This window comes from Pipra filicauda, unplaced genomic scaffold (assembly GCF_003945595.2).
Source record: "Pipra filicauda isolate LSUMZ 115617 unplaced genomic scaffold, ASM394559v2 scaffold53_size3534045_pilon, whole genome shotgun sequence".
NCBI classification, from domain to species: domain Eukaryota; kingdom Metazoa; phylum Chordata; class Aves; order Passeriformes; family Pipridae; genus Pipra; species Pipra filicauda.
The window spans coordinates 1137469-1152737 of NW_024104687.1; the positions used below are offsets into that span (position 1 = coordinate 1137469).

Here is a 15269-nt window from a genome sequence, read left to right on the forward strand (position 1 = left end):
GAAGCCAGCTGGGTCATGCACCTTGAGAACAGTTCAGTTCAGGAGATCTGGAGGAGTGAGAAGGAGGAAAAAGAATCAATAAGAGATGTTTTCCTCATGAGACCATTATGTTAATTTTCTCCCACTGTTCTCCTGTGGAAGCAGCAGTGGCCAGAGTGTGTAACACCAGCAGTAATTCCATGTTGGCAGTACATGTAATGGGAGGCAGGGGGGATGGTGATAATTGAATTTTGGTCTTCAGTCTCCAGCACTTCTTTTGCGATGGAGTCAGGGCTTATCCCAAAACCAGAAGGGGAATACCCAGATTGAAAAGATGTGGGCTGTAATTTTACAAGATTATTTGACTTGTGTGAAATGGCTGTTGGTTGGGGCAGAGGTGATGTTGGAGATGCTTGGTTCAGCACTGTCATCTGAACTGGACCTGGTGGGCCACAAACCTGGACTCCCAACTTTTAGCAATCTGATCTTCTGCCAGATGCCACCTCCTTGGTCTGGTTAAGGCCAAACAAGCTCAGATTTATCTGTATCATAGAATCATAGAATGACTGGGGTTGGAAGGGACCTTAAAGCTCATCATGTTCCAACTCCCCTGCCATGAGCAGGGACATCTTCCACTATCCCAGGTTGTTCCAAGCCCCATCCAACCTGGCCTTGGACACATCCAGGGATCTACCTGTTCATGAACCCACAGTGTCTCAGCTTTAATTGTTACTGGTATCCATAAGAACTGTGACTGGGCTGGTGAACTCTGGGTGTGACTATGCCCCCTAAAGCAATCTAATCCTGACGTTTCTTTCTCTGCAGGGGGTGGAGGGAAACGCAAAGGCAAAAGCAAAAAGTGGAAGGAAATCTTGAAATTCCCTCACATTAGCCAGTGTGAAGATCTCCGAAGAACCATAGGTAAGAGCCTTTCCCTTCTTTGGAAGTATTGCATAAATAAAACTCAGTACCTCCCTACCAGGACCGTTGTGGCTGTAAAAAGACATTCAGAAACGGGTCCCCTCATCACATCCTGCATTCTCTTCTAATAAGGAGCTCTTTATCAGGGAGGAAATGAGACTTGCTGATTGTAGTTGAAGGTCAGTATTAATTATAGTCTGGATATGGTGTTTGAAGCAACAGGCACTACCTCTGCCAGGCTCAGCAGCACCATCCTCTATTCAAACCACAACCATGACACTGCTTTATGTAGGTTTTTATAGGACATGTACAAATTTTTTTTACTTAATTTGTTTTATCTGTGTGGGCCAAACACTGCAGATTTGGAAGGGAGCTTACAATGGCCATTTTTGTAGCACTGCCTTTCTCCTGCTCATACCTGCCAAATTTTAGCATTTTTTTGGCTGCTGCCTTGGCAAACAGGGCTAGCAGCTATCTCCTTCTGCATTCTCCTCTGGAAAGCCCAGCATTACTGGTCTCACCACAAAAGGTTAACTTCAGCATTTGAGGCTTCTTTTCTCCCCTACACATCAAATCCAGCCACTGGCAAGGAATGAATGAAAGGCAAGAATCTGTAACAACTGAGATAACAGGCAGCATAATTTGTCTAACTTGGGTGAACTCCTGGGGTCTGAGTGACAGTGCCCTGGCTCTATTTACCTTAGAAATTCACAGCGTGTTTATGCAGAGAAAATATGTGGAATGTTTTGAAAGTCTTTTCATGGTCTCCTTCAGTAAAATTTTCTCCTCTCATCTTCTGCTGCAGAGCTAAAAGGAGGTAAAGAAAAGAGGGGAGGCAGTGGAAGAGGGTGTAGGTTTTCCCCAGTTTATGGTCACTCGACAAACCCACAAACCCTGACCAATTCCTGAAGGTACAGAACCTGCTGGAAGCAAATCTGACTTAATATATTGTAATCTGCAAAAGGAATTCTCCCTGTTGTTCTATCAACCTTGGTTTCTGCAGGGGGGAAATGGTTCCAGATAAAATGCTGCTCTTTACGAAGGTGTAGTATCCTAAAATGAGTGGCCTCAAAAAAGTTAAGTCTACCAATTATTTCAGTTTCTGAAATGCTATTTCTGGCTTTTTTTTTTCCTTTTGTGTGTGTGTGTGTGTGCTTTGTCCTAAATGTAGTTTGGTTTGAATTTTTTGCATGAATGATTTGGTGAAGTAACCAACCCTTGTGTGATCTCTGGATGGATTTGGCTTCATGACAATGATTACCTGTTGACTGGGAATTTTAGCAGCTGACTTTTCCACAGTGGGAAATAAGGTCCAAATCCTTGTTCTGTGACTCTGATTTTTATTGAGTGGCTTTCCTGCTGAGCTGGATGTGATTACACAGGGAATGAGGCACTGCTAAGCCTCAGTGAGGTCATCTGCCCTTGCTGGCTCTACCATTTTCAGTTGATCCAGCTGAGGTCGAAACATCCCAGACAAACAGTTGTCTGAACTTCTCCTTGCTCACACAGGGTACCTGACACACCTTGGATGGGTCTATAGCATTAAGTGGTTTGCATGTGTGTGGTTGGTCTGAGGTGCTCAGGATGGATCCGTTCATGTGCAGATCCCTCGCTCTGGGCATCCAGGAACAATTTCTGGTGGTTGCAGTCTGGCCTTAAACTGCTTCTTTTACTGCCTCTGCTGAGGAAGAACCATTTCCCTGGCTTTAACCCTTCATTTTCTGCAAGTCATTTAAAAGGATCTCAGGGTTTCAGATCTCAGGTGTTTCCAGAGGTGATTTTATCAGGGAATGTACTGAAAAATCTTCCTTGGACCATCAGCTGAACTGCTCTGTGACTTGCAGGGAATTCAGCTTTTTGGTGTGTCTGCCCATCAGACCCTCCCCTAACAATTTCTTAACCCGCTAGTCAGTGCTAATAATGAAACAGAGACCCCAAAAAGGCTTTTTCCTCCAAGGCCAGGTTGGATGGGGCTTTTAGTGGAAGGTCCCTGCCCACAGCAGGGGGATTGGAACTAGGTGATCTTTCCAGCCTTCCAATCCAAACCATGATTCTATGATTCTAAACTTTGTACAAGGAAAAGGCTGCAGCCTAATTCAGTTTGTTTAGAGACCAAGACAAATATGGGCAGGTTCTGCTCCTCACAGACCTCTTTGCTGCCTGTTCACCTCCCAGCACTTTTGGTCAGACAGAGTCTTGCCACTTTGGTTAAAAAGAAAATCACACCGAGTCTTGGAGTGTTGCATGAGCTGGAGCTCCAGGCTGTTGAGGTTTTGTTGTACTCCTCTTTTTTGGATGCTTCCCAAGAGCCTCCAGGGAAAGGCTTGAGGCAGGGGTGGGATGGACTTTTTGGTTCAGGCTGAGCATGGGCTGCACAGTGTAGTTTAATGCAGCCCTAAGCAATGGGTGGAAAATGCTGCTGTTGTGATTGTGGCAGTGCAGCCTGCATGTGTGTGTAGCTGCCCACATCTGGGTGTAAAAACGTGTGTGCTTTTGCACCCCGCTAAGGTGTACTGAAAAGAGTCTGTGTCTTAAAAAAAATAGTGTAGTGTGAAAAGAAATCTGTGAAAAACAGGAAGGCTGAAATAAACCAAGGGTCTGCGACCTGTGTTGACACAATTATGAGTCAGTTCATACCTTTTGGTTACCTCTGTGTTTACAGGAGACTCTGTGTTTGACTATCCATCATCTGGTGTCTTACTGAAAGACTTGCTTAGTAAAGCCCTTTTTTCCCCTCCTTCTTGTGAACAGAAATAAAAATCAAAACACCTGAGAGAAACACTGCTTTTTGATAAATAAACAAACACTGGAAACATCTTTATTAAAAGTGCCATTTAGCCAAGGAGCTATTTTTTTGGATTGCACTTAAAAGCAACCTCTTTTCTCCTTTCTTTTTTGTCCAAAGTATGCAACACCTTTTGCAGGGAAATTCAGTGGCCTTCATTGTGTGTTAATTAAACAGGCATGGGGAGCAGGGATGCTACACTGATACCTTTACTGGGCTGAGTGAGGCTTGTATACCTTGAATGGCTGATATATGTTTCCATTTGCAGCCCTCTTCCTGGCTGTATTTAATTGTATTAAAACAGACAGCCCTTTCCAGGTGGGAAAATTTCCATATTGGCATTAGAAGCCTTTTCAAGCAACGAAAAGTGATGTTTGAGACACTACTTACCATGACTCATGGTGGGGTTCTGCTGCCTTTACAGCTCATAGCTGATAGCTCAGCAAAAGAGGGGTGTTTCAGGGGAAGAGAAAAAATATCAAGGAGCAGCTTTAAAAGCTCCCACATTTGACTCTGCACGAAGAGATGCCTCAGGTTTGAGACACCCACTAGTTTAAAGGCCATCAGTAAGCAAAAGTGTAAGAAAAGGTTGCAGTTTTAAAGGCCAGAGTGTCGTTTTGATGATAAAAGATTCTGGATGTCTGTAAATACTTCTGAATGATGCAAAAGGTTCTCTTGGTTAAAAGTGTGGAATTTTTATTTATTTTGCTCAGGCCCATTCTGTGCTTTTTTCTTCCGTAAAAAAAACTGCTTGGGTGAAAGAGTTGATTATTCTGATCTTTGGCAAATCTGCTTTCACAACTGTCCAAATGCTATATAATAAATCAAGATATTTTTTTTTTCCCCCCAAACTGCCACAGAATGCGTCTGTGTCTGTTACATAGAGTGATTTGTTGCATTATTGCAGAAAACTTTTTTAACTCCTTCGGTAAATCCGTTTCTGGTTGTGTGTTGTGCTCAGATAGAAGAGAAACTCTGAGGATTTCTCATGTTAAATATTTATATTTAGTGAAATTTCACAGTCAGAAAGTTCAGCCCCATTAATACTAATTTGTCCATTCTTGGTTTAAAAAGAGCAAATAAATCCTTCCTATGCCATTTAACCTCTTACATGACATTAGCTTGAGCTTCCAATTCTGGCAGGTTCTTTTCAGTGTTGTTAAAAATACACATCTGTGTGAGAAACACTTTGTAGAGGTGGTGAACAGAGCAAGTGGGACAAAATCAAAGCCACAGAGTTCACATGCTCTTTCTTCACATGCAACGTTTTACAAAAGCTGCCTCTTTTTTCCCCCCTCACTTTTTTCTGGGGTATTGTACTTTCTTCAGACGTGATCAAGACCTTCCCCTACAGGATTTTTTTTAGTCACTGTGGATTTTATCTACCCAGAGGCACACTGATGGTGCAGGCTCTGGTGCAGGCTCTGCAATGGGACTCAGACCTACGCAAAGGAGGTTTTCTGAGCTGCCAGATGGGTGCTGATGGCAACAACCAAGGAGCTGCAGTGTGGACATCAACGACAGAGAGACGCTTGAGTATTTATCAGGCTTCCTAGGAATGCTTTGCAGCCTGCACTGAGCTCCATCCTGTGGCAGAAAGACTGCTGCTATCCCCGGGTTATCTCATTTAAAGGCAGCTTGGGCCACCCTGCTCTGCTCCACGGTGCTGGGATATCTTTCAGGAATTCCCATCAGCAGTTTTTGGGCTCCTTGGCTTCAGGGGTTTGCCAGCACTGCAGGGATAAACACACGGGTGAGGGGTTTTGGTAAAGCAAAGTGTGATTTTCCAGGCTTGCTCGTGAGGGAATGTTGATTGAGGGATCATGTGCCTCTGTGGGACCCTGCCCCACTCCGTCTGGGAATGGTGACAGACCCAGGGCTGTATCCACTGGGACATGGAATGGGGATAGGATTGGGAATGGAGATGTGGCAGCAAAATACGGCTCCACATGCAGATCCCAGAGCCTGAGACTATGTGGTGGTGTCACATATAAAGTTCAGGCACTGAAAGTGGGAAAGGGAAGTCATCAAAGACCAGTCTGATCAAAACCACAAAGCAGTAGCCCATTTTCTCTCCACTGACTCCTTCCCTCCTGATGTTTACAGTGATTAAAAAGCAAGGTTGGGAAATGTAATCCTGAAGCCAACAAATAGATCAAAGGAAGGAATTGCAGCTTGCCTTCCACTGTAAATAACCAAGCTCAGGTGGTTAAAACTTCTGTGATTGTTTTGTAGTATTGGTCTGAATACTACACCGAAGGCTGGTCTCATGTTTTTGGCTAAAACTAGAGTTTAATTTTTGAGAATTTTTTTTTTTGTAGAAAGCATCATCTTTCCTTGGAAAAAAACCCCCACATTTTTATTGGAAATAGTTTTTCAACAAGTAGTCAGGATTCCATGACATGACATAACAGCAGAGGGAATTGTGTCCTGTTTTCTTTCCAAATATACATACTGTATAATTGTTACACTGTTAATCGAGATATGTCTGTAGGGAAATTCATATCATTTAAGGCCCAAGCTGATAAATGGGCTCACAAAGAATTATCCATCTACACAGGGTGTCCCTTTAATCTGCATCAGCCCCGGGGTCACCAGGACCCACGGGCTGGTTGTGGCAGGGCAGTGTGGATAATCCCATGGATGGTGGAGCAGTTCCTAAAGAAAACCTCCCTGGATGAGTTATCCTCTGTGGTGGTTGTCTGCAGGGCGAGTACAGAAAGAGCAGAGAGAGAGGAACCCAAGAAGGACTGAAAACAAAGTTGGAAGGACTGCTGAGAGCTGTGGAGAGGATTTATTGCTCTGGAAAAAGTTATGCAGATTTTTTTTGGATAAAAGTTAATGCAGAAAAAACCCTCGAACTGATTCATTTCTAAAGAAGAGAGAAAGTCCTTCCCCTTGACAGTGCCCATTTCATACACTTCTTTTCTCCTCACTTTATCTTTCCCTTCCCTTTGCAGCAGACAGAATTTTCCCCTCTCTTCCTTGAGCCAGAAGGTCTCTGTTGCTCCTTGGAAGCACAGTTTGTGTAATCTTTCCAGCATAGACCTTGCCTTCTGGGTTACCCTGTAGTTTCTTGGATGTTATGTCCTGTCCCATATCATGAATACATCTAAATTAAATTAGATACTCTTCAGGGGCAGGAACTGGCCACATGATAGAAACTGTTCCAGCACATGAAATGATATGGCTGACGTCAAAACCATACTGTTTGTTTACAAACCCACAGTTGGTTCAGCTCCTTTCTTTAAAATCTTTCAGATTCAACTATAATTCCATCATAAACATAGGTTTCCAGTGCTCTAATGTGGACAAACAGAGCAATGTTTGGTGCCCTTGCAAGATTGGCTGCATCCAGTTTATAGCGATGGATGGAATTGAGAAGGGTTGGGGTTTTTTTCCTGCCTTTTTTTTTTTTTTAATGCCATCACAGAAAATACGTGAAAAACAAGCTGTTTTATGCATCTAGTGAGACTCAAGACTAACACTGGGAGAACAGGCTTCTTGCAGGCTGCTTGTGCTTGACAGCTTCCAGGCCGGGAAGGGGACGCAGGGGAAATGAGTTGAAATGATCTCAGTCCACGTTCTATTTACAGAATTTATTTCACAAGACTTAATCCATTAAGTATTACCTTGGCAGGGTCAACCCAGAAAGAAACCAAGAAAGATGTTGCTATTCTCCCATAAAGAACGGGCAGCAAATCCACATCTCCCTACCCAACAGCGAGCCCACCCTCGTCACCGTTCAATAGAAAGCCTCCTAAGGAACAAATATTGTCACTAAACCTCTATATTTGTGTTTTGTGGCAGAGACAAACTAGTCTTTGCAAATTGAGAAGGAAAAAAAAACAATGCCACGACACACTTGGAATTACTTTCCGTACAGTGATACGTAGGAAAGGAATTAGAGGAGAATGTATCCTTTAAAAAGATCCATTTCATCTCTTGTTGAAAATGGAAGTAGATATTGTGAGCTGCAGGGTTTTTCATTATCTTATTAGGTAACATGAGTCATTAAGCCTAATTAATACTTATGCAGTGATTTGGAATTGTAAAATGCTATAGAAGTGCTCACGGGTCCTGTTAAATGGTAGTACTTGGTTGTTAGGGAAATTTATTTTGAAAGCAATTTAACATTTGCTGGATGTGGGGAATGAGAGGTAGGGCTGCATTTATGGTGAAAACTTGCTCTTCTTTCTGCTGGACTCACTTGTAACTTTGCTCCTGGTAGTGATGGGGAGGTGGTGGCTCTGCTCAGCTCTGCTGGAGTCAGTGAGAAAGTTTCCCTTAAATTAAGTTGCACAGGAACCCTCTTATACTGGAAAGAGCGAACTGCAGGGAGGGAAAAGGGAGAGAAAAGATCTATCAGACCTACATTATAGGGATGCTGTGAAGTGAACAGCCTGAAATCCTCACCTTTGGGGGTGCACTCAGGCTTTTAGGGAGGGATGGGATTAACCTCAGTTAATGCTTCTTGAGGAAAAGAACTCATTTGGTAGTTGGGAGAGGAAGCATTATTCTGACTTGGCTTCTGCTGGTTATTACAGAGGCCTCTAGGATTGTGGCTGGGCTTTGCTTTGGGCTTTGCTGGGAACAGTCATGTTGCAAGTATGGCAGGCTGAAAATGCTGCAGGTCAGGCTACAGGAACATAAGAGACTGAGCCCTTGATGGAGTCATTTTGTAACAAAACAGCTTTTTTTGTAAAAAAGTGGAGCTGTTATTCTGGTTAAAACTGGAAACCTAATTTTTGTCTTTTATTTCCTCCTTCCTTTTTTTTTTCATGGAAGAGAGGCAGGAGAAAAAGAAGCATCCTGTTCTTTACTTAAAAGTAGAAGATAAATGGTAATCTTAATTTATATGAAAGTCACCCAAAGACCATAAAATATTTGGAGTGAAGCAAAATTCACTTTTTTTTGTCTATCTATCTATCTATCTATCTATCTATCTATCTATCTATCTATCTATCTATCTATCTCTGTTTTGAATATCTGCAAAATATAAAAGTAATCTTATACCTCTTTTTTCAACTTTATCTCTGTCTTGGTAGCACTGCTTTTACTGAAGCACTCTTTGCCACAAAGTGTAATTCTTTAGCACGAGGTGCAGTTTTTTCTTTAGTTATGAAGGTCCTTGATCAGTGCACTTCAGTTCTACTGGTTCGTTATCTTTTCTTGACAGTACAAGCATAAAATAAATGAATATAAATTCAATATCTCACTTTTAAATATAACTTAGGGCACTGCAAATTATTTTATGGGTCAGCAGGGTTGGGATTCTTACTCCTTGTAAATCTGTGTCTGAGGTGAGACCCCAGATAAAGTGTCTTAGTGGAACTAAGGCCCATTGTTGTCCTTGTGCTGGTGATTTCTGGCTTTCAAGGGGAAGAGAGGTTGTGTGCTTTTAGGATGATCCCAGACCTAACTTTTAGTTCTGGTTTTAAGGCAAAGTGTGAGGGAACTCACCTGGGAATGTGATTTTTTGGTGGTTTGGCTGAATCCTTGAAGTCACTGAGAAATTCCATTTATTTTTCAGGAAATCACTATATGCTGCTTTGAAAACACTTTGGAGGTGATAATCGGAATTATTTCTGTGTTCTGTAGATCAGAAATCAGGGCATGGCCATGAATTCTGTTAAATATTGCTATTAAAATAGAACCCCCACTCAGCAGGATCAAAGCAGGAGCTATGAGGCCACTTCTGAATAGAGCTCCTGGTTATGCCAGCACTATTATTTACTTACTAATCACATTTTTTACCACGCTAAACTAATGCCAGGGAATTTTAAGACAAGTAAAATAAAATATTCTGTACCTTAAACTGCTGTCTTTTAGCGGAATAATGGAAGGGATGAGTGAAAGCTCAGTGTAGGGAAGGGAAACAAAATCATAGAGCAGGATGGTATAATCTAAACTATGAAAAATCTCCCAAGTTTGGGCGGGGTGGTAGACTGGTATTTGATTTTGTTGAAGAACTCACTGGTAAATCTCAGTGCAAAAATGGTTCAACAAATAGTCTGAACTCTTATAATCCTTAAAAAAATACGTTATGGACCAAGACATTGAAGTCACAATTAAATTTGCACATTAAGAAAAACAAGAAGGTTTTACCGTTCCAGAAGAATTACTGATTAATTTCAGAAGATGGGAAGTCTCTATGGTATTCAATGACCCACAAAAAAAATAAAAGCTCAGCAGGTAGCTAGGAAATACTTTGTACCTGCCAGATTTCCCCATCCTCCAGCCCTGCACCAGCATCATATTTGTACAGTGGCACACTGAAGGTCTCTTGACGTCACACTGATTTTCTGAGCTCTCGCTTGGACAAGTTAGGCCAGTGTTGACAGATTGGTGGGGGCTGTTCTCAAGAGCAACGGGACCTGGCTCCACTACATACAAGTATTTGCAATGTTGAAACAGCCCTCTATAAGTAAGTGCTTTCAGGCTTTCGTAACTCCTGCTTCAAAATATTTTTGGCATTTGTAAACACGGCTTATGGAGAAACATGGTTTTGAGCACAGGAAGAATTTGGTGTAAGTCACTTCAGGGCTATTCTGATCAGTCCAAACAAACAACATTCAGCGCTCGAGTACCATGTCCATCACATCTGACCTTTTGGTGTAGGTAGAGTTTGTCCCATGAGCAGTGACTTCAGCACGCTGAGCTTCGAGAGGGGTCTAAGAAGTAAGTAGGGACATCCTGCAAAGGTACAATCCTGACTTTAAAATGCCAAAGAGATAAATGTATGGTGAGGAACTTACCAAATAGCATAAAATGTTTATGATTCAATGTGGCAGAGTATGTTTGTGCTGATCAGCTCTCCAGCAGCTAAAGCCAACTGGGAGCCACGCCACTTCAAGCGAGATCCTTTCCAGATCTCTTTGGCTGAACCTGCTAAGCCTGAGCACAAGTAATGAATGAGGTGGGATGTCTTTGGGAAGGACCTCTGTGCTGGTGACAGGTTGGGGTCCACGTGGGAGGGAACTAACCTGTCCCTGGGGAGGGAACAGGCCAGCACTGTTGGCTCCTGGAGGCCTCTGTGTGCCCCAGGTCTGTGCCCAAGGAGGATGGAGAATGGAAGACAGGAGAGTGGGTGAGCTGGGGGGAGCAACTGTAGGTAAATAAAAACACATCCCCTTTGCATGGTCAGTGGGAGCATTCCTGAGGCTTGTTCTGCCTGTGAGAGGAGAAAAGACCCAGCATGAAAAGAGCAGCTGTTAAGCAGCCCAAGTGGTGGGAGTGGACCTCATGACTGTCCTTAGCTCCACGGAGGCTTTCTTCCTCCAAGGTAGGGACTCACCCCTTCAGAGGCTGCTTTCATCCCTGCCCAGGAGACTGTGGGTGTCTGTGGGGCGCCATAACCTCATTATCTTCTATGGGGAAAAAAAAACAACTTCTAAAAATATTGTCTATGCCAGTATTGTCTATGCCAGTGTGACTATGAATCAGTGGTCAGAGCTGCAAGGGAGAATTACAGCCTTTTCTCCCTGTTCCTTGCCATGGACAACCCCTGGTCCTGTGACTAGGACTGATGTCTTTTTTAGAATCTACTTCAAAGCCCCCTCGAGGGCCAGAGCCTTTCTTATGAGTTAAAAATCAACTTGTTGAGGTAAGATCTTAAGAGTGGAAGGAGGCAATGCAAAGTTTCAAGCTCGGCAGAGGAGCTGCCAACGCAGAGGTCACACAAGGTTGTGGTTACTCCCACTGTGCTCTGTCATGGGCTCTGTGCATTAGCACAGACTGGGATTACAGCAGGGCCAGCACAGAGAGAGGGAAGACATGAATCCACCCTCTAGCCATGCGGTTTTCACAAGTTTTCTGGCACTGGCTTCTGTTCCAAATCCTAAAGGAGCTCTGATGGAGACCTGCCATCCTGGTTCAAAAAGAGGGATAGGATTTTATTCTCAACAGCACCACTGAACTACGTGGCAAGTAACCATCACCCACAACCAATTACCAGTAAAGCACCTACAGACTGCTTGAAATTTGTAAAGAGCTCCATAAGTGCTCACTGTAATTCACAGCATGGGTAGGATAATCCTTTCTTTTCTCTTTGTTCATATCGTGTGAAATCAATTGCAAACTTGTCCTTCTTCATCCCCAAGGAGAGATTATGGTTTTTTTTCCTAAGCTCCAGTGTTTTTCCCTTGTTCATTGCAGGGGGGTTGGACTAGATGACCTTTAAAGGTCCCTTCCAACCCAAACTACTCTGTGATTCTATGATTTTAGCCTTCTGTCTCACTCATTGCTGGAGTGTGATGATGCTAAATCACATCTCCCCAAAAGCCTTTATCTTTTGTGTAAATTAGCTGATAGCTTCCTTCTACTGATGCAAGCCAAAACAATGCTCAAGTTGGCAGAATTATGTGGAATTCTGCCTCATCTGTTTTTTGCCTCCCATCAACAAACTAGTATTTCCCTAACAAGTCCTCAGATCTGGCAGTTTTCCAGGGTTTCCCTTTTTGGTAGACAGCAATAAGGAAGGGAATCTCATCTTGCTGCCAACTCACCCACTTCCAGCATGTATTGGGGAGGGATCAGAAGCCCTTTCCTTTGACTGCCTCAGAGAGAGAAAGCACTGGGAGTTCAGCTGGAGGCTCTGCCTGTGAGATGTGGGTCGTCAAGTCTTGAATTAGAGAGCAAATAAAACACTCCTTTGCTTTTCTTCCTCACTTTTTTACCCTTCATTTAAGCAAATTTAAGTCCTGGTGACAGTTAATGCACAGATAGCCCTTGAAAGGGAGATGATGTGTCTCCCAGGCAGGTGCAGTCTGACTTCCCTCTCTCTGCTCTGGTCCCTCCCAGGGTGGAGGCACAATGGCAAGAGAGAGACTATTTCAGTGCCCATGATCTCTTGCTCTTGGCTGGCTCTGCCAGCCTGGGTGCCAGTTGTGGTGGTGGGTTTTGCATAGCTGTGGGTTTGATACCAGTTTAGCTGCCAGCTGGCAGTGTGAGCTGTGTAACTTTCAACTCCACAAATGCCATGCCAGCATCTGTTTCTCATCCTACAGCATTTTAAATAATGCAGATTTCCAGCTGTCTTCCCCTTCCTTCCCAATTTCAGGGCACAGTTTGCTGGTTTCATGTGCTGCTCTGAGGTGCATTTCCAGGCTATGCAGTTTGTGTGCAAGGCAAAGCTGCTCAGGGGGCTGCAAGATGTGATGTGAACTGTCCATACCCTCATCCTCCAGCACAATCCTGCATCGAAGCAGAAGAAATCCTCAGCTGTGAGGAGTCCTACAGCTCGTGGAATGTGTTAATTAAACAAGCATCTCTGGAAGAGGTAAAGTGGTGGAGGTCCTCTGCAGATAACTTGACAGCTTCCTAATACAGTATTCACTGCTTCAAGTCTCTCAGGGGAAAGAAAAACAGTTTTAAAGAGGGGTTTTTAAAGCCCTTCTTTCCAGTAGGAATGTAATTGTAGGAATGCAGTGAGGACTGTGGAAGCACGCTCCTCACAAACAGAGCAAAGATTAAATTCCAGTGCTTTGTTTGGGGCAAATTGCTGGCCTTTGTCTTCAGCATTAAAGTCATCTGAAGAAAATCATTCCTGGCATACAGCAAGACAGTTGCTTTTGCTGGATTCTTTCCTGCATACAACGTAATAGTTTAATGTGAATGTAGCGGGGAACAAGGAAAATGGAAAGCATGATTCATTTTGAGTGGCATGATGTAAGAGGTGATTTCTTTTAAGGAGATAGAAGTCAGAGGGATCAGCATTAAATATTTTAAGTGGGCTCTTGGAGCAATCCCATAATGGAATTCCCCACATCCCCCTCCTTTTATGACCATAAGTTCTGTTTCCTGCTAGTTCTCTTTTTGTATTTATAGGCTTTAAACCTAAATCAGAACAATTTTACGAACCAAGTTATAAAAATCCTTTATCTTGTGTCCCACAAAGTCATAAGTGTTTGTTTCTTCAGCTCAGTAATAGTTCCCCATTCTGCTTTCTGGGCAGATTTACTCAATATCACTGCAATTTCTACCCACAGTCAATGTCTCAAGGCACCAACTCTTCCTGCTGGGTTACAACTAAGCATTTCCTACAGTATCCTTATAATTTCTCAAATTTCTCCTCCCCCTTTGGAGCCTGGGAAAGCAGATGGACCCTACAGCATGACCTGGGGGGTCATGAAATCCAGGCTGTTAGAGCTGAAGTGGGGAAGCGCATTCCAGAGGAGACAACCCTTGCACCAGGAGTGTTTGCAGCTCAGGCTGCTCTCCAGCCCACACAACACCCAGCTGATCCTGAGCTCTTCAAGTGATGGCAAGTGGCATGGCCTGGGGCAGAGAGGCAGCAGATGTCTGGGATTTAGGGTGTTGTGGCTCAGTGTTTTCCACTGGAGCTGGGACTCAGCTGCTGGCTGATGACAGTCCTGGGCACCCTGAGCAGTGCAGTGTGGAGCCGGGAACCCGGGAAGAAAAATCCATTGAAGAGTGTCCTGCTGCTCTCAGTCGTTTGAAAGGGGAGCTGGGGAGCTGGCAGAGGCACGAACCACTGCAGAGAGGTCCATATTCAAATGTCAAGCCCGCAGTTTCTCCATCAGTCATAAGGAGAAAACCACTTGGCAAATCCAACCCATCCCTGAACCTGAGTGACAGAACAGCCTCCTTCAGTTTGGCTTCTCATAAATGCTGACTTTTTCATTGTGTTGAAGTAAATCAGTTTTGCTCCTCACCCCAGGCTTATAAGCTCAGTTACGTCCCTGCATCCTATTGGATTGGCATGTCACTGAGCTGTCCTAGAGTGTACCCAGTGCTGTCCAGAGCTGATGTCCTGTCAAAGCTCTGCGTGTGAGATAGAGCTGGGAATGGTGTGGATCTCCCATGGAAGTCCTTGGGGTCAGAGAATCGGTGCTTGGCATTGCTCTGCAGCTTCTGTTGCTGAAGAAGGGGAAGGCCATGTGGCCAATGTGCTGTAATAAATATAGCTGACCTACCTGATAGAACTGCTGTGGGCTAATAGTTGTCTGTGGCCTGGAGGAGGTTATCAGTCAGCACGAGGAATGTAGACTCTGGGGCGTATTCAGCCCTGCAATCAAACAGATCAGGCTTAAAGAGTCTGAGAACAACAGAGCTATGGTCATGGTAAAAGATCATGCTCGAATTCAAGGCAAGGAAAAGTAAATACAGAAACTAATCTGTCTGGCAGCACGAGGCTGGGATGAACAGAACATTAATGCCACCGTGAAACAGGTGGCAAAACAAAAGGCAAAACCAAAGCACAAAACCAGCACCAGAGCAGGCTCCCTGGCTTTGTCCTGGTGGAAGTTCTCCTGATCTCTTGGCTGGGTCATCAGAAGCTGCCTGCCCAGGGCCCTTGCCAAGCAGCCCGTGACCTCCAGGTGTGATTGCAGGTGGTTTAATGCAGCGGGCAGGGGAACAGCCTGAAAAGAGTGGCAGCACAGGTTCATTAGGAAGTAGCAAGAGCAAATAATGTTTCTGAAAGGCTTCACCCAAACTAGATGAATGTGCTGTGGTGTCTCACGTTGTTGCCCATTGCAGCTGGGATAGCCTTGTAGGCCTTTGTTATTTCCAAGTGTACGTGCACTGTCACTTCATGGTGCTCATCTCTGCTACTTTAAAA

The 15269-nt window shown here is 44.0% G+C and overlaps 1 protein-coding gene across 1 annotated transcript in view; it reads left to right on the forward strand.

Annotated features, from left to right (window-relative positions):
- Positions 1–15269, forward strand: part of GRK5 (G protein-coupled receptor kinase 5) — a 156501-nt gene that overhangs the window by 64036 nt on the left and 77196 nt on the right. The window contains exon 2 of the mRNA XM_027746477.2: positions 805–900. Coding sequence (XP_027602278.1) covers positions 805–900 — 96 coding nt within the window. The remainder of the gene's footprint in view (positions 1–804; positions 901–15269) is intronic.